Below are 26,883 nucleotides of genomic sequence, written 5' to 3' on the forward strand. Positions count from 1 at the left end.
ACTCCAAACCCGTCCGGGCCTATGCATCTCTCTTTTTAAGCGAGACCGGCTGAACACCGGATCCCCTCTCCAGTTTTGGAGCGCAAAATGAGCAGGTTCTCAAAGATGGGTGTAGGTACTTCTAAGAAATCATCCAGTTTGTCCCTCTGGCCACTCCTGTGGTGTCCGGGAATCAAAAATCTAAGTGTTGCTTCCAACACGTTGAGAAGCCACGACCGCTCTCAGTTAGGATCCGGATGCCTCACCGCACCTACAGAAAATCCTTTTCCTCATTTGATAGGACATTCCTGCTCCCTAGAAATCGCTCCCTTTGGTGGAGCCCAGCGGTGTCCGAGAGCAGCAGCCGCAACCCCTTGGCTGCCCCCAGTCCTCTCCAGGGCTCGCTGGGTGGGATTCCGCCAAGGGTGGCTTGAGTCACGTGGTGGCGAGGGGACAGGGGAAGAGATCCTCGCCCTGCGAGCCCCTCAGACCAGAAGCGACCCGACCAACACCAGGCAGGCCCCTTCCTGTGAAGTTAGAGACTCGATGATCCGGCATGGATCTCAGTTCATTTAATGAGCCCCTCGACCCCCCAGCACCCGCCCCGCCGTTCCTCAGAGGCCTGCCTCTCCTCAGGGGTCCTGTATCCCCCGGGGGTGGCGACTGACGACGCTCAGAAGGCGAGAAACGGCTCCCTAAGCCGCTCGCTGGGTCCCTCTCACCCCACAATGCACCGGGGCCAGCAGGAAGGCCGCTCCGACCCCTAATTTTCCCGCGAATTCAGTTCAAAGAGGCGGCAGGGCCCGCGGTCAGCAGCGCGCACGGGCCAACCAAGCTGCGCCTGCGCGAGAAGCGCCTCCGCGTGACTGACGGGGGAATGCGCGGGCCAACAGGCTGGGCATCAGAGCGCCGGGCGGGGGAAGTGAGCGGTCTCCCGAGCGGAGCGGGGCTCTCAGGAGGAGACACTTTTTTTTCCCTCCCTCCTTTCCCTCCTCTCCTCCTCCCTTCCCTTCCCCCCCCCTCGCCTCTCTCGTCCTTCCCCCCTCGGTCCGCCGGAGCCTTCTGGGGCGAGCGGTTGGTATTGCCGGCGCTTACTCTCCGGGGCCGCCCGGCGGATAGCTGGTGTGGGGGAGGAGGCAGGAACCGCGAGGGCGCCTCAGGAGCACGGCGGTGGGGGAGGGGGCGGCTCGGGGCCCTGCGCGGGGTCCGGGGGAGGCGGCTTCGGGGGTTCAGTGGCGGCAGCGTCAGGCGGCAAATCCAGTGGTGGGGACTGTGGAGGCGGCGGTAGTTACCTGGCCTCCTCCTCTTCCTCCGTGGCGGCAGCGGCGGGGGCCGCGGTGTTACCGGTGAAGAAGCCGAAAATGGAGCACGTCCAGGCTGACCACGAGCTTTTTCTCCAGGCCTTTGAGAGTGAGTGTGATGAAGGCTTTGAGGGCAGGAATCCCCACTCTTGCAGCGTTAGGGGGCCGGGACACTCGTGCTGGGACCCCCTTCCTCACCGGGAGTCGGTTTGATTCGGGAGTGGAGGGCGAAATTGAGGGGGCCATTCCGCCTTCCGGGGTTATGGCTCGAGGGGGCCCGAAGTCTAGGGCCTTTGAGGGAGGTGGATTAGGGGGTCCAGGTGAGGTTCGTGCCTCCCCGAAGATTTACACGCGAGCTGAGGCATGGTGCCCCGCGTTGAGAGCAGGCTGCTTTTTAGGTGGGGAGGTCACAGTTGGACTGTACAGTTGGATCTACCGTCAGATCCCAGGACTAGTTCTTGCTTTCTTTCATGCCTTCCATACTCTAGAAGTACAAGGCTGTCGGTTGTAGGTTTAGAGGAGCAAAATTAAGCCTGTGAAGAGAGGAGTGCAGTAAAATTGACCAAATTGTCATTAGTCTGAAATGCCTTCGCACTAACTTGGTGCATTAACATGGCACCGTTTGATGCTCTACACCTTTCACATCTTTCCACCAGTTTCATGGGTATGTAAACTGAGACAGGCAGTGTTTAAGCATCTTATTTCTCTCTAGACGATCTCGGAATTCTGTCCGTTTGTAGTTGTCTTCATTTCGGGACATTTTCTGATGTCAGTTTCTGTTTTTAAGGTCTGTTTCGAGGGCAGAGCTACGACTTAATTTGGGAAGGGGGCAAGGTGTCTGGAAAGAAGCAATAAAATATATAAGAAATGTCATGACTGTGAGTAATCTGAACTGTTCTTGAATGAATATTACATCCTGATGGTTTTCCTCTTTGCTTTTGTATGGATGTTGTAATTTGGATGACCTTTAATAGCTAGATATCTTACAGAGACTTGAAAAAACTCAGCTCTACCACTCAGTGTCTTTATTTACAATTTTTTTTTGTGGCATATGTTAAGGGCTTGGTATCAGCTGTTCTTGGAAAGATGTATTACGTTAATACCCTTCTTTCATTCTCTCTCATTAGTGCTTCATGAAATTCTAATTGGATTTTAATACAAGGAATTTCGGTTTTTATTGAAATTCGTATGGAACCTGCTTGAGAAAGATTCACATTATTCTAGCGTTTGCTCAATATACTTTCAGAAATCTGGAGAGGCTTTCAGTTGGAAATATGGTGGAGAACTAAAGCACAGTGATGACAGTAAACATACATGTTTGCAGCCTTTCTAAAGCATCTCATCTCCTTTTAGTTTATTTGAAACTAAAACTAAACTAACTGAAGATTAAGTGGAAATTTAAAAAATTCTTTCCAAATGTAGTGAGAAGACAAATCCTGCAAGAAAGTTTTAGCTGTTTTGCTTTTTTGATGAGTGTACTTCAGAGAGATGAACTGTCATTAAGAGTTAGATGTGGTCACAAAACAACTTGATTGTTCTCTAATATTGATCTTAGTTTCTGAGAAGTTTATATGCTTTGATGTATTTACTAATATAGTTATATTAGGTCATTTTTATACCGCTTTATTTAAAGAAACATAATACTAACAGGTCATTAATGTAACTGCTATTATGGTACTTGTATATAAAATATTTTCTATCTGTAACCTAAGTCCTTTATAACAGATTTTAACTAAACAGCATTAAAAACACTGTGGGAATCTGGTACTTTAAAAATATGTGTTGAGGCAGTATTTACATACTGAGGTAATATTTACACTGAGCAAAATAGAAACCTGAACTATAACTAGCAATATTCATTGAAAATTTTAGCTAATTTATGTCTTGGATTTCACTTTGATTATATCTGTATTAGGACATCTATCCAGGTAACGGTTTTATTCCATTTCGGCTTACTACTGTACAGACTTTTGAAAAGACCAGTTAAAAAGTGAACATTTTATTTTCTTATTTGGCTTCAATAAAGAGTTCCTTTACTGAATCCAACTCGTTCACTTTAGCTACTTTTTAGAAGGAGATGGGTTATAAATAGTTTTAATTAAATAAATTAAATGAATATAACTACTTTTCAGTTCTTCATACAGCTAGTTTAAAAATAGCTACCTTAGAAATGCAAGGTTTAAGAACTAGATTGTAGAGAAACTTAAAGTAAATGTAGATGCATTTTGTGAATGTATGCTGTAGATTGAATGTCTTTTGATCTAATCGTGCTTACTTATTTTCTTGATGTAAATGTTCACTACATAGTTTCCATAATAGGTTATTGGTTTATATATTGGTTTATATAACATGGTCTGGGTTGGTATTTTCTTAACAATTTAAGTAATAAGTAAATTTAGATAACTTTGGATTTTGTTTCTGTTACCTAGAACCAACGCAGTTCTATAGGTTTCTTCGAACGCGAAATCTTATAGCGGTAAGTAATCAACAAAATTTACTGATATTATTTTTTTCCTAGAATTTCACCTATTTAATTTTAATATTTTAACTTTTTTTATAGCCAGTATTTTTGCATAGAACTCTTACTTACATGTCTCATCGAAACTCCAGAACAAACATCAAAAGGTACATGTTATGAATCTTATTTCAAGTTGTTCAAACCATGTTAAAATTTTGTTTTAAAGTATGATTTCTAATGAAAGATTAAATATGAAAACTGAGGTGAAAGAGTGAATTGGTTGCAAAGTGATTTTTAATAGTATCATTTCTGTAAATCCCAGTTGATTGCCAGTTTTTTCCTAACAAGTGATTTGGTAATGGAGTAAATGAAGTGATTTTACTGACTAATGTTTTTTACTCTGTGCTAATAGTTATTTTCAAGTTTGGTAGAAGTTGAGGATTTAAGTATTTACTAAAGGGCTCATGGGAACTATCTTTGATACATAAATTTAACAGTTAATGTCTGAATATTTCTTATATGTTCTAACAATAAAGAATTCACTTCTATGAGGATAGGTTCAGAAAGTCTCATTTTATGTCTTTGGTGGTTGTCTTATTAAAAGGGAAATACTTTTGAAGTCAGTAGGAGGAATGTCTTTAAAAACTTCTTAATCTTAATCACCTAGTCTTAAAGTGGAATCTGAAGGTGTCAGAGAGCTTCTTTTTGCTCTGTAACATTTAACCGTATATAATTATAGAATGGTAGTTTCTTGTTCTGCACCCATGACTATTTACTGAGCATATCAAGTGAACAACTTTACATTTTTAAAGGAGGGAACCTCTACTAAGCATTTGGTATTGTCATAGTTTTGACTTAGTAAAACCATTAAGCTTTTCAATAAACTTTGAAACTAAACTCCTTTGGAGACTCCTACTGGTTATTAAATAAGCACCGCTTTTTTTACAGCAAGACATAGTTTAGCTTTGTAGATATATCTAGATGTATTTTGAAGGATTGAAACGTTAAAACTATTTGTCTTCTGGTAATCTTTCTGAATCGAGAGAGAGAGAGAGAGAGAGAGAGAGAGAGAGAGAGAGAGAGCGAGAGAGAGCGAGAGAGAGAGCGCGAGTGAGCGCGCATTGCATTTAAGGGGTGAAACCTGCCAGGTGCCTAAATAACTAGGAAGAAGGTGATGAATTAAGCAGCAGAATTATGTCAGCTCTTTACCTGTCTACTCTATGCCAGGAATCAGGAAAATTTTTCTCTAAAGGACTAGATAGTAAATATTTTAGCCTTTGTGGTCCAGGAAACGGAATTGAGGATATTAGGTAGTATGTAGGTACTTACACAGAAAGAGAAAACGAATATCAACATTTTTTTTTAATTGATGAAATTCAAAACATAATAATTGAGTGCAGTGTTTTCTTTTTTTTTCCTTTTCTTTCTTGGGGGGTGGGGGTTGCTGCACGGCTTTCGGGTTCTTAGTTCCCTGACCAGGGATTGAACCTCGGCCCTGGCAGTGAGAGCGCCAAGTCCTAACCACTGGAGCCAGGGAGTACAGTGTTTTATAATATGTGCCTACTAGTGAGAAATGTGGGATTCTTTTATTTTTGTGGGGTAGGGTGGGAGGGATAACATTTAGCTTAATTGGGATTTAGAGTTAGTATTCTCTGTTATCAAATCACTTGCAAATGTTTTATCTGTAAAAACCATTCTTAGCTCATGGGCTGTGCAGAAACAGACAACAGGCTGGATTTGACCAATGGTCCATAATTTGCAGACCCTTGATTTACTCTATAAAACTAGGTGAATTTGATTTAGTAGTAAACTTTTTCTTTAAGTATTTTTAATATGGAAGATCAGTTACCATGTAGAGGGCTTCCCTGGTGGTCCAGTGGTTAAGACCCTGTGCTTCCACTGCAGGGGGCACAGGTTCGATCCCTGGTCAGGGAACTCAGATCCTACATGCTGAGGTGTGGCCAAAAAAAAATTGTTTTTTAAGTACTGCAGTTATCATCTAGAATGCTTCCTGATTTTAATTTTAAAATGATAAAGTGTTTTCAGAATAAATTTGAGTTTAATCCATAAGTGTATTAAAAATATACATCATGTTTGTTTATTAGACTATTTGACTGCCTCATTGTGGGATACATTTCTGTTGTCTGCTAATGAGTGGAGGCAATTTCAAAAGCATGGCAGTAGAAATGAACTTTCTTAATTTAGTACCCCTTAGGTAAAAAAATTTCCTTTGGGACAGTTTTGAAGCAGTTTGCCAGCCAAGAAACATACATTCCATTTAATTTACTTCCATGTAAAAATGCATTAGGAATCACTTAATTCTTTTGTTGTATGCCTGGCATATATAAGACAATAAGACTGATTTTTAACAAATTATACTACAACTTAATATCTTCAAATGAACGCTGTCCTTTTCAAAGTAAGTTGGTGAATTTGGAAGGTGATGAATTCAGCCCAGCGATTGTGGTCTTTGTTCCAAATGTTTTTGGAACTGCTTTTACAGAATTGCTTTTAGTACAATCCCTTTGCTCAGAATGTTTTTGGAACTCCTTTTGTACTGTTACACAACAACATCATATTCACTGTTGGAGTACACTTATCACTCCTTTTGAAGTTGTACAAGCAGGTGTAACATTAATCTGATATATTTGTTAAACTTGCCTTTTACTTTAGTTGCACTTCATAGAGGTATTCAGATTCTGTAGCCTGACACTACACTGGCACAGTGGAAATACTGGTGAGGACAACGGCGTCTTTTATTGAATCCATTTTAGTAGGTTTTATGTAAGCTGTTTCTGAATCCTCCCCCGAAAATGTCTTGAATTTTAAGAATATTCTCCTTTATGATGACCTTTTGATAACTATTTCCCTTGTTAAATCTGAGCTACAGTAGCAGTACCTTTCTAAAGAAGCAGAAATACTTGGTGTTGGGAGGTGGGGCTGCTTTTGTATAGTTGCCTATACAGTTCGTTTTGTTTTTCCTAAGGAATGCTGGGTTACCTGTATGATCTATTCAAATGGTTGTTAATATTCAGTTTTCCTATGTACAGCTGCATAAAGTTGGAAGAGGTGAACCTTGTGACCTACAGTCTTAACTTTTCTTCCTACAGACAGGGTTTCTTCTTAGTCATTACACAAAGATAAACATATTATTCTAAAAAGTTTTCAGTAACTTTACAACCCTCCTCAGTAGTACATTTCAGTATTTATACTGAAAAGTTCTTTGTAACTAGCCTAAAAGAATCCTACATTTTTCTTCTTTCTTCTCTCTTATCTATGGAGATTGAAAATGTATTGCCTGCCATCCTTCGTAAAGAACTCCTTACTGTGCTTTATTGGGGGAAACTTTAATATTGAGGTTTTCAGTAACTCTAAAGGTAAAGAGAGAAGCTTTTTTATAAAAAAGATCTTTTGTTAATGGAGGCTATTTATTCACCTGAAATATAGATCGTATCAATTCTGCTCTTCCTATCAGTGTTTTACTACAATATATTTACATTAACATTTCTCTACTGATAATTTTTATTATAGTAGTTGAGTACAATAGCTGTTTTTGAGGAATGAGCATATTAGTAATTTCTAATATCTGAATTCAAATTTTATAAGAATACATGAATCTTTCCAAGTTCTATATTTGAAGAAAATATATGAGTATAAATAGAAATATTTGTTTCCAATTAACATATATGGGTCTAATTTTTCAGCCTCTAGAAAATGTATATAGTAGAGCACCTTAAGAACTAAGATGAGGCTTGTTTTAGAATCCATTCATTCTTTTTTTTTTTTTTCCAGTATGCGGGCCTCACACTGTTGTGGCCTCTCCTGTTGCAGAGCGCAGGCTCCGGAAGCACAGGCTCAGTGGCCATGGGTCACGGGCCCAGCCGCTCTGCGGCATGTGGGATCTTCCCAGACCGGGACACGAACCCGTGTCTCCTGCATCGGCAGGCGGACTCTCAACCACTGCGCCACCAGGGAAGCCCTAGAATCCATTCATTCTTAAATTGCTTGCTAAGGGTGTGGTTATTCTTAATATAAGCTTCTATTTTATTGGAAATTACTTTTTTCTCTTAAAGTTGTTAAGTTAAAAGCTGATAATTTTGTTATGATTTGATGGGTATGTCCTTTAAACTTCAAATTTTTTTTGTGATGGTGACAACCATCTCTTTAAAATGACATACTTAACTTTAGCCATTGCTGCTAATCTTTGAGGATGTTTTACTAACTTCATATTTGTTTTATGGAATATCCATATTTGTCAGGTTACTTAATGGAAATACAAGTGTTTCAAAATATACATAATTTGCATTTGTTTGGCTCAGTCCAACAAATGCTTGAACACCTACCAAGTATAAGGCAATATGCCAAGCACTATGTGGCTTTCCTTGAAGAAAACAAATCTCTGCCCTTCAGGAGCTAATAATCTAGTAGAAATAAAATATTTATGCAAGTTTCACGTTTAGGAGACTAAATGTCAAAATAAATGTAAACCAGGTGACATAGGTGGGGAAAAAATCACTCTGGTTTGGGAATAATTACAAAAGGTTTCGTAGAAAAGTTAGCATTTGAGATGGGGCTTGAGGGCTTGTTTGCTGTATTACAACATAACACTGTCTCGATAGTATTCATTGTTATGGCTAACCATCCCATAATTTATCTTATTATAAATAAAATCAGATCTCCAACTTGCCTATTATAGTGACAGTAAAGTATAATCTGTTTGTTTTTCCCAGTTGAGAAGTGATTATTTTGTTTATCTGTCTCTTCCAGGAAAACATTTAAAGTTGATGATATGTTATCAAAAGTAGAGAAAATGAAAGGAGAGCAAAAATCTCAGAGGTAAGATAACCTAAAAGTTTACATGAAGTGACATACTTGAGGAAAGAGGAAAAAGTACAGTGATCATTTTCCTAGTGATCACCTCAATATTGTAAGGAGTTAGAATGAACCTTAGATCTCACTTGGTCCAAACTCATACACAGATCAGGGATTACTTCTGTAGCATCCCTGGCAGAGAATCAGTTCTTAAGCCTCATCTTGAATATCTCTAATGCTGGGAACTCACTGTTTTCTAAGGCAGTTCTGTTCATTATTGTTTTTCTCTACTACCAATTTCTTGCATTCTGAATCAGAGTTTCTGTAACTTCTGTATTTAGTGTTAATCCTACTATCTCCTCTAAAGAATGATGGAGACTCATTTTTTATGGTATATGCTAGGTACTGTGCCAGCTGCTTCACAACATCACATGTCTTCTAAGTAATCATCTACAATTCTGAGAGAGGCTCTCTCTCTTTTTTTCCCCCATCTTGTCCTTGCTCTTATTTACAACTTTCAGGCAAAATATTCTTAACTTTAGTTTATATTTGAAATATGTTTATCACATGATAGTTTCAGAAACCTGGCCCTTTGGATGGAACCTTCTTATTGTCTGTTTTCACATGTGTTACCCAGAACTAATCCCTAAATGTTCTGACTAGCCTAATATCTGCCTAGGCTACACAGTATGCTTCCCTTCCTCGACAGTATGCTTCTATTTGTTCTTTCATATGAAAACTAAAGAAAGTTGAATATTATTCTAAAGAGAAACAGGGACTTGGGTGGTATTTGTTTATTCATTGACTACTTTTAGGAAGAATGTAGAACTAAAAATACTGGATTAAAAAAAATGGAATTGGGAAAATTGCCACATGGATTTTTCTTTTTCTCTTGAAGTTTTAAATCATATCTTGCCAGTTTAGATAGGATGTACACTGACTTAATGATGCTTCATTTATACTTTCTCATTTTTGTGGCTAGTATAAGATGTCATTTTTCAATTGCTTTTATTTTAAGTTTGCCTTTTCAATTAGGTTATTTTACTGGAATTTTTTATTGCATTTTAAAATTTTTGTATCAGTATCTTGCAGTCTTGTAGGACTGAAGTGTAATTTATATTTCCATATCTAGGCAATCTTGATTTGTAAATAGACTTTGATAGTCCATTCCCAAATCTTTACCTAATCTGTTATTGCCCAAGGAATACCTTACAATACAGGTTTATAAAGACTGAGAATATTCCCAGCGCATGCACTCTCTATTCTTTGCTTGAATTTCTATTCCAGATCGTTGGCTGTTTACCTACCCTGGACAGAGCTTTTGGGATCCTCAGGGCCTTTTTAACTTATAAAGTATAAAGCTGTAGTCAGAACCTAATGTGACATCCTCACTTCTTTTCTTCTAAACACCTTAATAGTTTGCCCTCCAGGTCTTTCAGGGCTCATGTGAGAAGGAAGAATGAACCAAGAGGAAGAAAACTTGACCCTTTTCTTCATCTTCCCCATCAGGGTTCTACCTTCATCACTGCTAAACCTTACTACTATCTCATTGTGACCCTGGCTTTGATAAATATTACAGAACTTCCTTGATAGTGTGTGTTGTGAGGAAGATAGATTATACTGGTCAGTTCTCTCTGAATAATCACTCACCCAATGATTATATTTCTTTCGACCCAATGGGTTCAATAGCTAGGCCAGTACTATAACAGGGGTATTGTTAACCAACTCACAGAAACATCAGAGAGTTGCATAGAATTCCTGCTTGTAATTTTGAAAAGCAACTTTTTCACTCTTTAGGATCTAGCTGGGACCAGTGAGTTGGTCATTTCAACACCCAAGATCTTTTTTATTTCAAACAGACCTAACTGTTAGAGCTGACCATGCTTATTTAATACCCAGTGAGGCACTTTAGGCCCAGGAGGTACTGAGTTACTGTACTAGGTGCTTCAACCGCCCCCCTGGCCACCATCTTTATGAATGTCTCATTGTTGCTCCCCGAGTCACTAAAATTAATTGAGAAGTTGCTTCATTTTAAGTTTACCCCTAAGGCCCTGTATTATTAAATTTCTTCAGTGTATTTCTCATCTCAAATTAGGCATAATTGGTTTAGTAGACCAATAGGTCTACTAAACTTATCACATAGGATTGTAAGAAGTTCTCTAGATACCAGTATATAATGCCAGCATTGTAAAACTTTACTTGTAAAATCTATGGGCAAATTCCCTGAGAGAACAAAATAAGCCTTTGTTGTTAATTCGTAGATGTTAAAATCTTAAATCACATACACAAAGGTATTTCCATCTGTATGTTTATTCTTTACCATCTCAAACATAGAGATCTTGTTCAGTTTAATTGGATCCTGGGTCTGTTCAGTAGCTACTGTCTGGATGTCTCCCACTGGAACTCATGTTCTTTTAGTACTTCCACAGTTTTAATGTCTCCACTCTCAAACCCAATGTATTTCATTCTCAGAGTTCCAGGAGAATATCAAGATACCCCAAATTACTGTAGTACTACAGCCCAAAGCTTAGAACAGTCAAATGCCTGACCTGTTTATGACAGTTGTAGTGACTTACAAACAAACCCAAATTCCTGGCATTGTCTGTACAAAATAAAGTTGGTGTCCCAGGATCTCTTTTGTGTTTTATACTCTAGATCTATATTTGTCTTACTTGTCTCAGATAATGGCAGAAATTTATTAGGGGAAGGAGCTGATAGAAAAAAGAAACATGGGACATTTCATGGTTTTCACTTCTTTAAGGTAACCATTTGTGACAATAGACCAGAATTGCATTTGTAACCTTAAAACTCAACCATAACACCCACCAACTATGAAGATTGTTTCTTTTCTTGAACAGTGGCTTCTAAAAACTCCACAGCAATTAGCAAATTTTAGAAATTCATAGTGGTCAAACTACTTGACCAGGTTTTTCACATAGTCTAGTGACCAGACCTCTAGTCTCCAGGTTTTTCCTAATCTTTCTCCTTGCTCTTTTGGTGTGGTTATGTATATTTAAAATATCTTTATTTTCTTTTTAGAATTTCTGATGTAATGCCTTATATTCTGTCTTCTCCGTCTCTTGTTTCTGGCATGCCAGTATATTGTGGGTTTTGAGTTTATTTTGAGTTTTGACCAAGCGCCATGGTTTATTGGTATAAATCTCTGATCTTTCTGTAGTTTTCTGTTCTAGCAGGATCCCAGGGGGTCTCTTGGGCTATTAATCCTACCAGTTTTGGAATTCTCTAGTCATATCTCTTGTCTTCTAAGTGCATCTCCACTGACTGAAAGGTATCATGAAAAGATTTCCAAGTTGGAATTGCTTCCAGAAGTATTTCCTGTGGTCAGATTAGAAGCATTTCCACTTAATCATTTTCTGTTCCTGGTCTACTGTTAGTAGCTGGAGAAATCCCCTCCAAAGGTAACTGAACTAGAACATCTACTAGATATATTTTCAAACCTATGTTTTTAGTAGGTTGATAAGGTAAAGTACCTTTCATCACTTTTTGTTGTTGTTATTACAACCTAAACTTCTGAATTAGTAATCTTCCTTTTATCATCTTTTTGTACTGTAACAAAGTCTGGGATTTTTTTCTGGGATTCCCATTTCCTCAGTGTACCATGTCCCAGACCCTATCCTAAGTCCTAGGGGATATAATAATGAGCAAAACAGATGAAGACCTTGCCTGTATGGAACTTATTGGCATTTAGGAGAAAAAGACGTCATTCCAGAATAATGGGCTTGATGCAGTCACCAATTCCTCAGCTTTATAATACATCACAGCATGACATGTAACAGTGTAGATGCCAAATAGCTTATCATCACACTTGGGCTATTTTGAGGTGATACAGCCGTGACCCTAGAAATGAAGCCTTACACCTGCCACTATCAGATTAATGTGTACAAATTCAAGGCCCTAATCTTGGTTTCTTTCCTGCATAAAAATGTTGGTCCTCCTGTGGCATCTGGCTGTTCTTAAAATTTGAGTTTCCTACATGAATCTCATCGCAAAATGTTAGTCCCTTATGAATTTAAATGTACTCAACCTTATTCTGCAGACTTCTTTAGAATTGTCAGGTACTTGTGTTTAGACTCTTATCCCCAAATTTCACATTCCCCCTCTAGTTTCCTGTTGCCATATTGCTTGCTTCCTAAGATACAGATAGGGAACACATCAGGAAGAGGAACCAAATCCTTATCTGATATCTTATCTTGATCACCTAAGCTAGATCCTTTGCTGCCTAAAACTAAAGAGGCCTGACCTTGTTTGTTTCTTCCCTTCTCATTCCCCTCTTCTGATCCAGTTTAACCAATTAAGATGTGGACACAGTAGCAACAAGAGAGGGAAGAGGGTAAATCAGAAAGGGAAAGAAAACTGCCCTTTTTCCTTGGACTCAGCCATCAACTAGGCCTCATTGTTACATTTTATTCTAGGTCCATATCAAGAGTGTTTACTTTTAGGAGGGGAAGGAGGAGGGGAAATTGTGCATAGCAAATCACATTCCCAAGTTTGTTTTTTAAGTTGGTTACTTGAAATTTGGAATTCCTTTTCTCAAAGAAATGTTGTAATGGTGGCTGAATGTCCTTGCTGTCTTTTTTTTGTGTGTGTGCTTGCCATCTTATTTAACTTATAATGTAGCAATTAAAACTGTGTCTCAGACCATCCTTTGGTGACCTTTTTGTTTGTTTTTAATTTCCAGTCTTTTTTGGATGGATACTTTTGTAAATGTACTGATCACATACTTGGATGTTATGTCAATGTTAAATTTTTATGAAAGTGGTTAAAGTCTTATTCTCAACTTCTTGCCGTGTTGTGGAATGGTAACAGTATCCCGGATGACCTCAGTCTGCAGACCACGTTTTGAATAACACTAATTTAAAATATTTTCTGGGGTAGATCAATGCAAGGTATTTCTGTCATTTCACAGTTGGAACTTAGAATCGCATTCCCTATAAAAACAATGTAAATAATACTATAAGTACTACAGTATAATGGGTCCTGATCCCTGACCTTAGAAATCTTATTACTCTAGGGAGGACATCATTATCCTTTTGAAAATCATTTGTTGAGTGCCTTTCTGTAAGACACTGCTAGGTGCTAAGGACACTGATATGTCAAGAGAGAATGTGTGTGAAAAATTGTGACAAAAAAAGTGGTAAATACAGGTGCTTGTAAAGGAAATTAAGCTCTGGGATGTTTGGGGATGGGTCTTTGTAGAAGAGGGAGAGGGTATTTTGATGGATTGTTTAGTATTTTATCCAAGCCTCACAATCTTGAGAGAGGTTATCTCCTCATTTTATAGATATCAGGTCACAGCTAATAACTGGAGCCAGAATTCAAACTTGGATTTTGTCATCCTATTCTACTTTCCTATATATGGCTTTAGAGGTAAAAAGGAATGGGAACCATATTACAGACAGCGGTTAGACAAAAGATTTCACAGTTGGGGACCCATTAGAAAATTGGAGAAAGGAATGATTCATACAAAATCATTTTAAGAAAATTTACCTGGCCTTAGTAGGTAGGTTTAACTGAAGCAACTAAGAATAGGATAAACTGGTTGGGACTAATGGATTATCTTCTAGCAAGGAAACTGTAGAATATTTCTCTCTTTCAGTTTTGTTTTGGAGTTTCACCAATTCTGCATTGTTAGGTTACATTTATGGAACAGTTTTGATAGGAAAATGCTAATTATCTTTTAGTAAAATGGCACGTAGATTTCATAGATGGTAGATATACTTTTTAAAAATCAACTTTGGGTATAATTAATATTCAATAAAATACACTCACCCTAAGTATATAGTTTGAGTTTTGCCAAATGTATGCATTCGCACAAGCATAACCACAGTGAAGATATAGAACATTTTCATTACCTTGAAAAAGTCCTTTGAGCTCCTTTACAGTTGATCCCCTTAATGTACTTTTTTTTTGAGGTATAAATGATATGCAGTCCAGTTCACTCTTTGGTGTATAGTTCTGATGCATTCAGTCAGGTAACAACCACTACAATTAAGATAAACCCTACAGATTCCCTCATGCCCCGTTTATAGTCAACTCTCCACTTCCTCTGTGTTTTTGAAATGTATCTGATACGTGTTAGAAAGTAAGATACATGAATTAACTGTTTTCAAGAATCCCATTTTAGTTTCTTGATACTTAAGTTATAGTTGCTGTTCTTAGTTTTTCTTTTCTATGTTTATGCTTTCTAACTCTGCTTGGACCCTTACACTTCTACTCTACCATAGTCATTTTGTTCTCTACTGATATCCTAGCATACTTTTCTTAGTACTGTTCTAGAAATGCCCTTCAGGACCCCCACCTTGTAGTTTTTTTAAGCATACGCTTTCATGGATTACCTCACTAAGAAAATAGAGGTATCCTCACATCTTCTGTTGAAATATCTCACTTACCTCCTGTTTCTCTAAGAAGAAGAGTCCTGGGCAAAGTTACAGAGCTAACCTCTTTATAACATGTCCTCATTTCCAGTCATTACCTGTTCCTTAACACTCACTTGCCTCAAAGTCTTTACATAACTCTTCCCCTCTGATTATAAGGATGCGTAGATTGTCACCATCATTTTAAAAAAAACACAAAAACATACCCTTTATTGATCCTTATTGCCCTTTTACTGCTATTTACTTTGATTCTTTAGTAAGTTTCTTGAGTAAAAGTACTGCTTCCCTTTTCCCAACATCTGTTCTGGAAAGTTATGAATGGTTCCTGATCACGAGATAGATTGCTCTTTTTCCAGTTGAAAGGTACTATAAAAGCCTGTTGATGTTTTTGTTTATTCTATCCCAACTTACTAGTTTTTCCACTGGTAGTAAATATTTTTCAAAACAAAAGGATCATTATAGTTTATGCTTCCTTTTCATTGCTTCTAAAACTAAAAGTGAAAATGACAAGTTGAAACAGTAAATTACAAATCTATAGCAGATTTGTGATTGTAATATTTCATCCCTAATTGAAGTAGAAAGTGATGGTTCTGCATCATTTGTTAGGAGGTTGAAATTTCGTAGCTTGAAAATACTCAAAAACTTTTGCCTGGATTCAGCTACCGTTTTGACGGGTGGGAAGGGAAACCTGTCCCCATTTTATAGGTAGAACACTGAAGCACAGTAAATTATCTTGCCTCTTATTTGGTGGTTTATTTTTTTCTGCCTTGCTTCTTTGGTGTTTTTGTTTTTATTTGTGTGTGTGTGTGTGTGTGTGTGTGTGTGTGTTTAATGTGTATAGACACACTGTATTGGATGTCATACTTAACAGGGAGAGCATGGGGTCATGGGCTTGAACAGAGTTAAGAATTAGGCAGCCAAATATTTATATATTAGCTGAAGTAGCTTTGATTTCAGTGTTATATTTTAAAGTTTAGGTTATTTTTATTATAGAATATTAAAGTGATAAAATTTTTTTGTTCTATTTAGCTTGTCAACTCATCTGCAGCTTACATTTACTGGTTTCTTCCACAAAAATGGTATGTACTTAAACATATTGGCATTCTAACAACAAAACACCTTTGTGACTGAAAAAAATTGCGTGTAAATTCAGAAAATTATATTTAATGGAAAAGATGTTGATGTTGATAATTTAATTTCTCTTTAGTGGATTTCTCCAACAGTTTCAATTATTGCTTTATTTGGTCAATGGTGGGATATGGAGGAGGTAACTTGCAACTCATTAAACTTTAAAAGTAGTAGTTCTTAAATTTTAGTGTGTGTAGAAGCATTTTGACAGTTTGTTTGAAATACATATACCTGGACCCTACAGGGACTCAGATCTAGCAGGGTTTTGGTGGAGCTTAGGAGTCTGCATTGTAATAAAGCACCAAGGTAATTCAGAAGTAGATTGTCTGAGGAACAAGTTTTAAGAAACTCTGGCATTAAAAAAAATGTGTCAATATATATGTGTGTAACTGAGTCACTTTGCTGTGCAGCAGAGGTGGGCACAACGTTGTAAATCGACTACACTTCAATAAAAATAAATAAATAAGAAACTCTGCCTTAAAAGTTTTTTAAAAATTGTAGGTAGACTTTATACATAAGGTTGTGTTCATCGCCTTGTTTTCTTATTGCTGTCTTGCTGTCTATTTAAGTTTTAAGTAGATTTTTAAATTATTAAAATAATCAGTGCTGTGTGGGATCATTCTTGAAGGTAAATGTTAGCTTCATCTGGCTCATATCTAAATAGATGAAATCCCAGCTCTTACCGCTCAACCGTACCTTTTAGGGCTCTAAGTATCACAGTTTTAAAAATGCTGTGTAACATTATCTTACCCAACTCAGAGCCATCATCTTTCCAAAGATTGTAAGTAGAAAATAATGGGAAGGACTTGTAATGAAATTCAATTTCTTAGATTTTTGTCATTTTTTTATTTCCAACGTTTTTCAAACTTTAAATTATAAAGACTAATGATGAGAATTGTAATTAATTGCCTTAGAACCTGGAATAGGTGAAGAGTCTCCTGAGTAGAGCCCTTTCTGCATAAACATTTTGAGTATTTTTAATACAATAATAAAACAACTGAAACAACCACTGCTACCAATGGGATATATCAATGTGTTAGATATTATATAAAGAAAATTATATAGTCGTAAATGTTACTTCATTAAAAGAGGTGAAAGCATACTGGGTAAAGTTTCCGTTGGTTTCAGAATGAATAAAATGCCTCTAGGCTTGTCCATCTTAAATTTGTGTGTGTATCCTTTAATAATCAGGTAATGGAATAAAACCTTTATAAGAAACAGGTCAAGTTGGTCATCCTTGGTATTGTTTAGTAAGAAACAAAGTTTAATAATAAGCAGAATGGTTATATTAGAACAGTTTGATAACTAGTCAGGTTTTTAATGTAAGAAATTTGAAGTCTGGTCATATCTGTATTAGCAGCTAATGTAACTTTACTTATAGTTTTGCCTTACATCTGGTCTATTTAAGTAACCTCAGTAGCATTTTCATGTTTTTTTCCTCCTAAATCATTTATAATCATCTTGTAGAGATCATATTTCTAATCACTCATCATACTTTGTCTTCTGTGATACTTAAAAAGTACATGAACTCTAATACTTTAGAAGCTTATAATTTGAATTTTATAGGTTTGTTTGCCCTTTGTTCTCAGGGACTTCTATAAAACATATAAATTATTCATCACTGAAATCATTGATGGATATTAATCGAATAATATTTACTAATTAATATTATTTAATTAATCGTAATTGAATTTACTTGAATTAGTTAGTTGAAATTAACTGGAACATGGTACGATAAACTTCTTTCCCATCTACATGGCAAAAAAGTTCAAAAATTGCACAAATTCACTTAAACTTTATTTTCTTGATATTACTGAAGTAAATGAGAAAGTAAACTCTGTTGATACTTCTATTTCCAGAAAATAATTTCCCATTGTAACTTTGAAATGAGTGGAAGTTGGAAAGAAGCAGATATATTGCCTCCTTTGTCTATTCAAGGTATATTTGTCGTGTTTTTTAAAGAAATAATATTTTTAAGAAATCAGGTTAGAAAAGCAACATCACAATCCCTAAAATATGATTATTTTTTCTTTTGTTTTTAAATGAAGACTTTTGTTTAGCAATTACTACTTGAGACTGCTTAGAATGAATACACAAAGATTATTAGGGTACTATTTTCATGGTGAGTATTGTTCAGAGAGTATTTTTGTTACTGCATTTTAGATATTCAGTTATTTTTTGGTATATTAAATTATTTTTATCCTGGCTGCAACTTTCAAGAGACTGATTGAAATGTATTTTATGTATATACCCTGAGTAAGAAGAATGTTTTCAAGTAGAAAGAAGTATTGTCCAAAATCTCAGAACAAAAATTATTTTATTTCTGTATATGTTTATAGATTTTTCTGTAATATATAGAGAACTATATAGAAGTGTACATAGTAGTTCAATATATTAGGAACTTAATGATGAATGAATGATTAAATATTAAAGTTTTTTGGACTATTAATGCCTTTGGGATTAAAGACAAGCTGTAGGGAAGTATTCTGGAACCTTAATTTGCAGAAACCTTTGTTAGAGTTCATTGATATAGAGAATATAGACTATTACTTTAAAATTAAATTTCCTAAACATTATAAACCAAGAGATTTCCCTAGGTAGTAAATAATATCTTAATTTTTGCTATCCCATTTAGGCATGTAAGTTTTATGTTTAATATTTTTTGAAAACTTTTTTTAATCCCTTTGGTTATAAGTTTCGATCAAATCAAAGAGCCTTTTAAGTTTAAATATCTGAGCATTCAAAATGAAATGAAATATGTAAAAATAGTAACCAGTTCAATTTAAATGTATCTTAAACTAAATAATTTTTCTGATAGATTTTAGAAGAAGGAAAAAAAAATTTAATGTTTATTTTGTGTGTTACCTCGCCTGAACTATTTCATTTGTGCTTTCTACTAAGAAGCCTTAACTGTATTTGTCAAATTTGAAACTGATTTTGGGAAACAGGAATGAGTAAACTTCTGAGAAGACTTCACTATAGGAAGTCTTTTTTGTAAATTCTCAGACTTCTTAGGAAAATGAATACTATTTTTTTAAAAATAGATTTTAATCATTTCTCGGCCTTTTGGCTAAGATCAAGTGTAAAATAGATTTTAAAGTATTGATTTTCTATTTAGATAAGCCATCACAAAATTCAGAAAATGAACAAAATTCTGTTACCCTGGAAGTCCTGCTTGTGAAAGTTTGCCACAAAAAAGGAAAGGTAATGTATAGGATGCTACTGGTAGATGAAATGGAATAATTTTTTTCATTGAATATGTTTATGCATATATATTGTTTATGCATATAAACCTTAAAAGCTTTTAAATATGTTGATGGCTGAATTGTAAAACTGATAAGCTCTTTTGCCAACCTCCCATATCTTCATGTTTTTTTCTAATCTGGCTATAGGTATCTGCATAGAACCTTCTGTTACAGGAGTATGACAGTGAAGGGAAGAAGCTATCTTTTAGCATCTTAGGACATAAATTCAGTTGCTTCCTGCCACTTCAGCCTCTGAGCTTATTTTTTGTAGCTATTTGTACACATTAATGTTTTAAATAAGGTCTAAGAGAGAGTTTTTCCCAAAAGGATTATATTGTAACACTACTCTCAGGCAAAGAAATTTCTGTTTCTAGCATTATCAGTCATTAACTTATAAATATATTGCTTCAAGTTTTTATTTATAAGATGAAATCATTTCACCGTCGAAACAAGTATTATGGTGGTTAAATTTCCTGGGCAACCCACCAAAGCCAACAGAGATACTTTTAGTAGCCTTAAGTCCTTGGGTATTTTAAGAATGGGAGGGAATTCCCTGGCGGTCCAGTGGTTAGGACTTTATGCTCTCACTGCAGGGGGCCTGGGCTCCATCCCTCATCGGGGAAGTAAAAGCCCACAAGCCATGTGGTGAGACCAAAAAAACGAGGAATGACCTGTATAGAGGTTCTGATTGCTCATGCTCTTCCAAAATCAATCACAGTAAGGTGATATGGTGAAAACTGTGCTAGAGCATTGGTATGGAATAGACCAAGGTGATGGGAGACAGCAGTGTAAGTACATATTAAAAACTCTATAAAGTTAGCTAGTAATACTCCACGCTCTCACCCAACACCCATACACAACAAGTAGTGATGTGAAAATTCAAGATAATATTATTATTTAGACAAAAAAATGTGCCTGTAACTATAGTATGATCCTTTTTGTGTTTAAAAAAAAGTAATAGGCATACATATTTTCTTCAGAGGATAAATACAACCAATTGCTAATATTAGTCTTCTCTGGAGTATAAGACCCGGGGAGGGGGGTGGAGGCGACTTTTATTTTTCTCATTTTATATTCTTGTAGAGCAGAATTTTAAGACCATAAGCATGTATTCTGTTTGTTTTTAAAAAGAAGTTACCTAAAATATGTACTATATTTTCTTGTTAAAAAGGTCTTCTGCATCTTGCAATTTTTCAACTTTGCTCTTTCGGCATAACTAGTTATATAATTACAGAACATTACTCATAAGATGATTAATATTACTTCTTATAAACAATTATTTAAATATATGGATTTACTATTTCTCAGTGTTTTTGACAGTGGGGTTATTGTAATAATCTTTTTTCATTTCTAATAGTCCTATCAGTCATTTTGTTAAAATAGAATATTTAAGGGGAAAAGATTAATTTACATGAGTTGTAATATTTTAAGCATGGTTTTAGTTCTATATTTCTAACTTAAAACTTTCTGATGACCATCAGCTAAATATTAGATATACTATTATATCATTGTTTTCATTGTATTGAGGATATCCTCAATTGGGCTAATATTTGAAAGATAGTTGATCCAAATTTTCTTTTTGCTTCATCACAATTTTCAGATGTATGGTTAGAATTTTAGCATGCCATTTGGAAATCACGGCCTATACCATATTTCCTATAGCTGTGATTAGAGGTTTTATTGTAATTCTTACAATTGCATATGCATAAATAAATATAATAATCTTTGCCTTTGCAGGATGTACGTTGTCCAATAAGACAAGTTCCTACAGGTAAAAAGCAGGTGCCTTTGAATCCTGACCTCAATCAAACAAAACCTGGAAATTTCCCGTCCCTTGCAGTTTCCAGTAATGAATTTGAACCTAGTAACAGCCATATGGTGAAGTCTTACTCATTGCTATTTAGAGTGACTTGTCCAGGAAGAAGAGAGTTTAATGGAATGATTAATGGAGAAACCAATGAAAATATTGGTAATTTTTATTTTAATAATTTTACTAGATTTTGTTGTTGGAGATTAAGGTGATCAGTGAAAATGATTGAACTAATCCATCTTCATAGTATTCGTAATTGTGTACAGAATATTTCTTTTTTTAGTTATTTTCATAATTATTTAGAGGGAAAAGTGGTACAGAACTAGAAATAAATGCATGTGTTCTAATAGCATGGCCTCTATTTATTTGCAAATCTCTTATAGTCTAATGAGATACTTAATTTTATGGTACATTGGCCTTGCTCTTAGACTTTTGGCTATGATGTTGTACTAGGTATTTAATCTGTAAAATTCTCATTGTTGTATGATGAAACATTTCATGCAGCAAAATGAAAATACACACATATATATATATATATGTATATATAAAACACTGGATGGAAAAGACTGGTGTTTAAATTAGTCTCTCAGCAAACAATGAATTCATTCCCCCCTCAACATTTTATTGTGAAAAATTTCATACATATGGAACAGACAAAAGAATTTGGTAGTGAGCACCTATCTACCCACCACTTAGAGTCTACAGTTAACATACATCTATCCTTGTATCCTCCCAACAGTTCTGAATCCACCTTTGAGGTAATCATTCAAACAACATATAGGTGTTGGGAACACAGAGATGATTAAAAAGTCCAGTCCCATCTTCCAAAGGCTCATAACCTAGAGTATGGAGATAAACATAAAATATAATTGCAGCTAAATGATATGTGGTATAATAGAGGTATTTGTGAAGTTCAGGGGAGAAGCAGCTTGGAAGAAATAATCTTTGAGTCTTGAAGTATCCTTTGAAGTTCCTGGAAAGTAACCATGAATGAGGAGGGTTTTTTCTCCTTGCCTAGCAATAAAGATCATTCTGAACAGAAAATAACATTTGCAAAAATGTGGAGTTAATAGTGTCAATGAATATCAGAAAGTAAGGACATACACATAAGGTTGAGACATAAAGTTGAAGAGTGTTTGGATATTATTATATTGCAACTTAAGTTTATTTGTACCTCATTTGGGATAAATGTAGTATGTTATGTGAAGGGACTATATATCATAAATCTGTTTTTGCTTGAATATTTGATTCATGAGAAATGTTTGTCAAATTCAGATGTCAATGAAGAACTTGCAGCTAGAAGAAAACGAAATCGTGAAGATGGGGAAAAACATTTGTTGCACAAATGACAGTATTTGATAAAAACAGGTAATGTTGATGGACAAGCAAGGCTCCCATGTTTTAGAAATGTTTTTATTTTGAAGCAGAATATAGTGATGATACTGTTTCTTTGCCTTTGTTTCTCTTTATTCTTATGGATGAAAAAACAAATTTGCAAATACTGAACTTTTGTCTTTATCACCTAGAAAGCAATAAACACAGACGAGGAACTATTTGAACGGCTCAGTTAAGATTGTTCATTCAGCCAGTATTTTCTGAGTGTGTCCTCTTTGTCAGACACTGTTTTAGGCAGTGAGAAGGCAACAAAACCCCTGCCCTCATGGAGCTTAACTTCTAGTGGAGGAAATAGACACCACCCCCCAAAATTGTATCAACTAAGGTCACTTAGTGGGAATGCTGTGAAGAAAAATAAAGAGAATAAATGGTGGTTTTGTAGAGAAAGCCTCTGAGGAAAGGTCATATTTGAGCAGAGACCTGAATAAAGTGGGCCCCATGCAAATCTTGAGATTATGTATTTACTAGAGTTAAGGAAGAAAAGTGTGTGAAATCATCGTTTGGCTCTGTGTGCATTTGGCACAGGGTAGCAAGGAGCACTTGGATTTATAATCATCTCTGCAGTTTTCAGTTGGGAATGAAGCATCTTAGTGCCAGTAAAAGAACCTCTGGGAAGCAAATACAGTATTCTTTTTTGATAGGGTTGAAGGGTGAAACTTATAATATGTCATGATTTCTTGTCCTAGGCTGCTCACTGGTAGTTAACACAGTCCACCATCAGGTATAGGAGAAAGAGCCAAGAAAAGCAATGAGTGTGTTTCTCCTGCTCTTTAAAAAGTAACTTGTTGCTTTAATGTAATCCACTTATTAGCCACTAGGATAAAGACAGGTTATAGGGCTTTTAATGGGAAAGCAAAGGTGATTAGGAATAATGCCATGGATTTTGCTACCATATTGTCTTAGAATATATCACTTAATGTCGCTTAATGTTACCAGCAGAAACCAATATAGTGTTTTTTTAAAGTCAGAAATTTGAATGTAGATCAAAAATTTAAATGGAGAACAACAGAAACATATATGCTAAGAGATAGGGGTTGTGTCTGTGGGAGAAGCAATTAGGCTGTTGTTGCACACTGGGCTTCATCAGTGTTGGTAAATGTTCTATATATTTTAGGCAGCGTGAGGGTAAGGGTACATTCTTTTAAGAATTCTTTCTACCTTCCTTGTATTAACATATTCCTTGTACGTTAAAACAAAGAAACTGCTTTTTAAAAAAGTACCAAGAGGAAATCATGGGAGAATTTTCCCCAAACTTCTTTTGAAAATTTCCAAACCTATAAACATGTTGAAAGAACAATGCAGGTAGTAATACCCGTGTACCCTTCACCTAGATTCATCAGTTGTTAACATTTTACCACATTTGCTTTATTTGTGAGTGTATTTTTGTGACAAACCATTTGAGGGTTAGATCATGACGCTGGATTTCATTCCTTATTCATAAACACTTCATTCAGCGTGTATCTCCTAAGAGCAGGGACATTTCCCTCCATAACCACAGTACGCCTATCATATTCAGGAAATTTAACATGATACCAAAAATACAGTACTCTCTCCCCAGTTTCCTGGATAATGTCCTTTTCTGTTCCCTACTCACCCCAGTTAAGGATTGCGATCTGTCAGTTGCCATATCTTTTCAGTCTCCTTCAATTTGGAACCATTTTCCAGCCTTTTTTTTTTTTTTTTTTTGCCTTTTGTAACAACACTTTAAATACAGGCGTGTAGTTTTGCAGAATGTTTTTCAGTTTGGACTTTTGTGATTGTTTCTTTATGTTTAGATTCAGGTTAAACATTTTGGCCAGGAACACTCATTGGTGATGTGTTCTTTGTGGACGTCACAGACACAGCTGATATTAGGTTTGATCGCTTGGCTAAAGTGGTGTTTACCATATTTCTCCATTGTAATGGTCCCTTTTCACTTTAATTAATTAATATGCAACCTCTGTAATAATACATGAAACTGGATAAATATCCTTTTTTCTCCCAACAGTTATTTTTTAACGCAATAGTTTAGCATCCATTGATGATTCTTACTTGAATAAATTATTCTATGGCGGTGGCCACATGGTAACTTTCTATCAGTTCTTCCATGTTTGGTTTGTTGGCATTTTTCTGTGAAGAAGAACGTTCCTTTTCTCAACCTTTTTTTAAATCAGTATGGATTAACGAATTCCACTTTTATTCAGTCTGTTTTAATCTATTGATGTTGCTATATTAATGCTCAAATTGTCCCAAATTTGGTGAGGAGGAGCCCCTCCAAGCAGGCTCCTAAGTCCCTTTGACTTGTTTTTATTTATTTATTTTCTTGTTTTCTGCAATATTCTTCTAGATATTCCAGGCTTTACATTCTCCTTTTCCTACCTCTGCTCTGGAATTGGCTGTTTCTTCAAAGGGTCATAGTTCTTTTCAGTAGAGGAGAAGTATTTGCCAACCAAGATCTGAGGAGTTAGATGTTTTAAAAATTCTTTTTATAATCTCTTGAGAAGCTAAAGTCTCCTTAAAGAATGACTAAAATTCAAAAGCCATATTGAAAGAGTATGAAATATGGAGTGAAATAAAAAAAAAACCTTCTTCTGAAAACAAAAACACCATCATAAGCCAAGTCAAAATAAAGATAACAAGTCAGGAGAAGATTAATTTCAACTCATAATGTATAGATAGATGCCTCATTCCTTTAATATAAAAAGATTATACTAAGTAAAAAGAAAAACACCACAGGCCAGTAGAAGAATGAGGAAGGGATATCGTGAAAATGTTTACAAGAAAAGAGAATATATATGGTTTTTAAACAACTAAAAGGTAAAACATCTGAATATAAAAGTACACTGAGATGTCATTTTTTCACTTAGCAGTTTGACAGATATCAAAAAACTTGATAAAGCACTGTTGATGAGGCTGTGGGGGAAAAGGCCCTCTTCATAGACTACAGGTAGGAGAGTACATTGGATTGTAGCTATCACATGTTCAGCCATAAAATAGAATATTATGTAGCCATGTAAACATGCAGGAGGAAAAAGTCCTTTCCATTTTAGAAGTATACTAATGTATTACCTATTCAAATTAGTAAATAAAATTATCTTCTAAATTATTAAGTTGAACAGCCTTGTTGATAAATTATTGAAGTAGAATAAATTCAGTAGCACAGCATAAAGACAAGAATTCTTTTTTTCTTTTTTCTTTTTTTTTTGCGGTACGCGGGCCTCTCACTGTTGTGGCCTCTCCCGTTGCGGAGCACAGGCTCCGGACGCGCAGGCTCAGCAGCCATGGCTCACGGGCCCAGCCGCTCTGGCGGCATGTGGGATCTTCCCAGAGCAGGGCACAAACCCGTGTCCCCTGCATCGGCAGGCGGACTCTCAACCACTGCGCCACCAGGGAAGCCCAAGACAAGAATTCTTAAGGCTCAAAATCATGCGGTGTTAAGAGCCAGACTTTGGAGACAGATTGCCTAGATTCTGTTGCTAGCTCTGGCTACTTACTGTGTCATCTTAAGGCAAGTTATTTAACCCTCTCTATGCCTCAGTTTCTTCTGAACAATGGAGTAATAACATCTACTTCATAGAGGTGTTGGGAAGATTAAATGAACTCTGTAAAGTCTTTAAAATAGTGCCTGGCACATAGTAAGCACTCAATAAATGTCAGCTAATACCACCTAACAGAATTTCTCTAAGACTGATGAAGAGATGCCAGATTCTTGATATACAATTAATTATTGAGTATGGTTGAAGAATGGTATTTAGGTTAGTAGTGTTTAATTGTATGGAGAAAATAACATAAACTATGTATACACACACAGATATGTACACACACATTAAAAGTATACTGTGAGTATGGGTAGAATTTCATCGATTCTTTGATTCAACCAGTATTCCATTTATTCATTCACCTATGAAATGTTTATTGAGCACCTGTGTGTGCCAGGTGCCCCCCAGGATCTTACAGTTAATTAGTTTACTGGTCAAGTATAAAAGTCAAGAATTCTAGTTCAAGTACTTACAGTAGTTAAAGATAACAGAGACCTAATTCTTAGCTGTTCCCTAAAGCAAGTATTATAACACCGTTGTTACCTTGTTTTTAAAAGTATAAAGCCTGCGCACATGCTTTATACTTAACATTTAAAACTTAGCAAGTTTTAAGACCTTAGGCCTATTATACTTTAAATGTTTAAAGTTATATCTGAGTAGCTACAGTAATGAAATAATTCTCTAGTAATAATTATCAGTACAAATCATTAAAATTTCTTTTGTCAGGAATGGAGTGTAGGTATATCTTTAAGTCTTGTTGGGCATGTAAGCTAGTTTATAAATTTAATAAGTGCTTTTTAGTATAAATCTAAAGATGTAGAATTTGTGTACTTACAATAATA

The 26,883-nt window shown here is 36.0% G+C and overlaps 1 protein-coding gene across 1 annotated transcript in view; it reads left to right on the forward strand.

The window, feature by feature from the left end:
• The first annotated feature begins 535 nt into the window (after window positions 1-535).
• Window positions 536-26,883, forward strand: part of LOC131765797 (polycomb protein SUZ12-like) — a 44,941-nt gene continuing 18,593 nt past the window's right edge. The window contains 11 exon segments of the mRNA XM_067006901.1: window positions 536-622; window positions 764-901; window positions 1,038-1,389; window positions 3,710-3,756; window positions 3,841-3,905; window positions 8,506-8,574; window positions 15,975-16,024; window positions 19,192-19,277; window positions 21,056-21,287; window positions 22,404-22,451; window positions 22,454-22,496. Of these exon segments, the coding sequence (XP_066863002.1) occupies window positions 536-622; window positions 764-901; window positions 1,038-1,389; window positions 3,710-3,756; window positions 3,841-3,905; window positions 8,506-8,574; window positions 15,975-16,024; window positions 19,192-19,277; window positions 21,056-21,287; window positions 22,404-22,451; window positions 22,454-22,496 (1,217 nt within the window).

Source organism: Kogia breviceps, chromosome 11, assembly GCF_026419965.1.
Source record: "Kogia breviceps isolate mKogBre1 chromosome 11, mKogBre1 haplotype 1, whole genome shotgun sequence".
NCBI lineage: Eukaryota > Metazoa > Chordata > Mammalia > Artiodactyla > Physeteridae > Kogia > Kogia breviceps.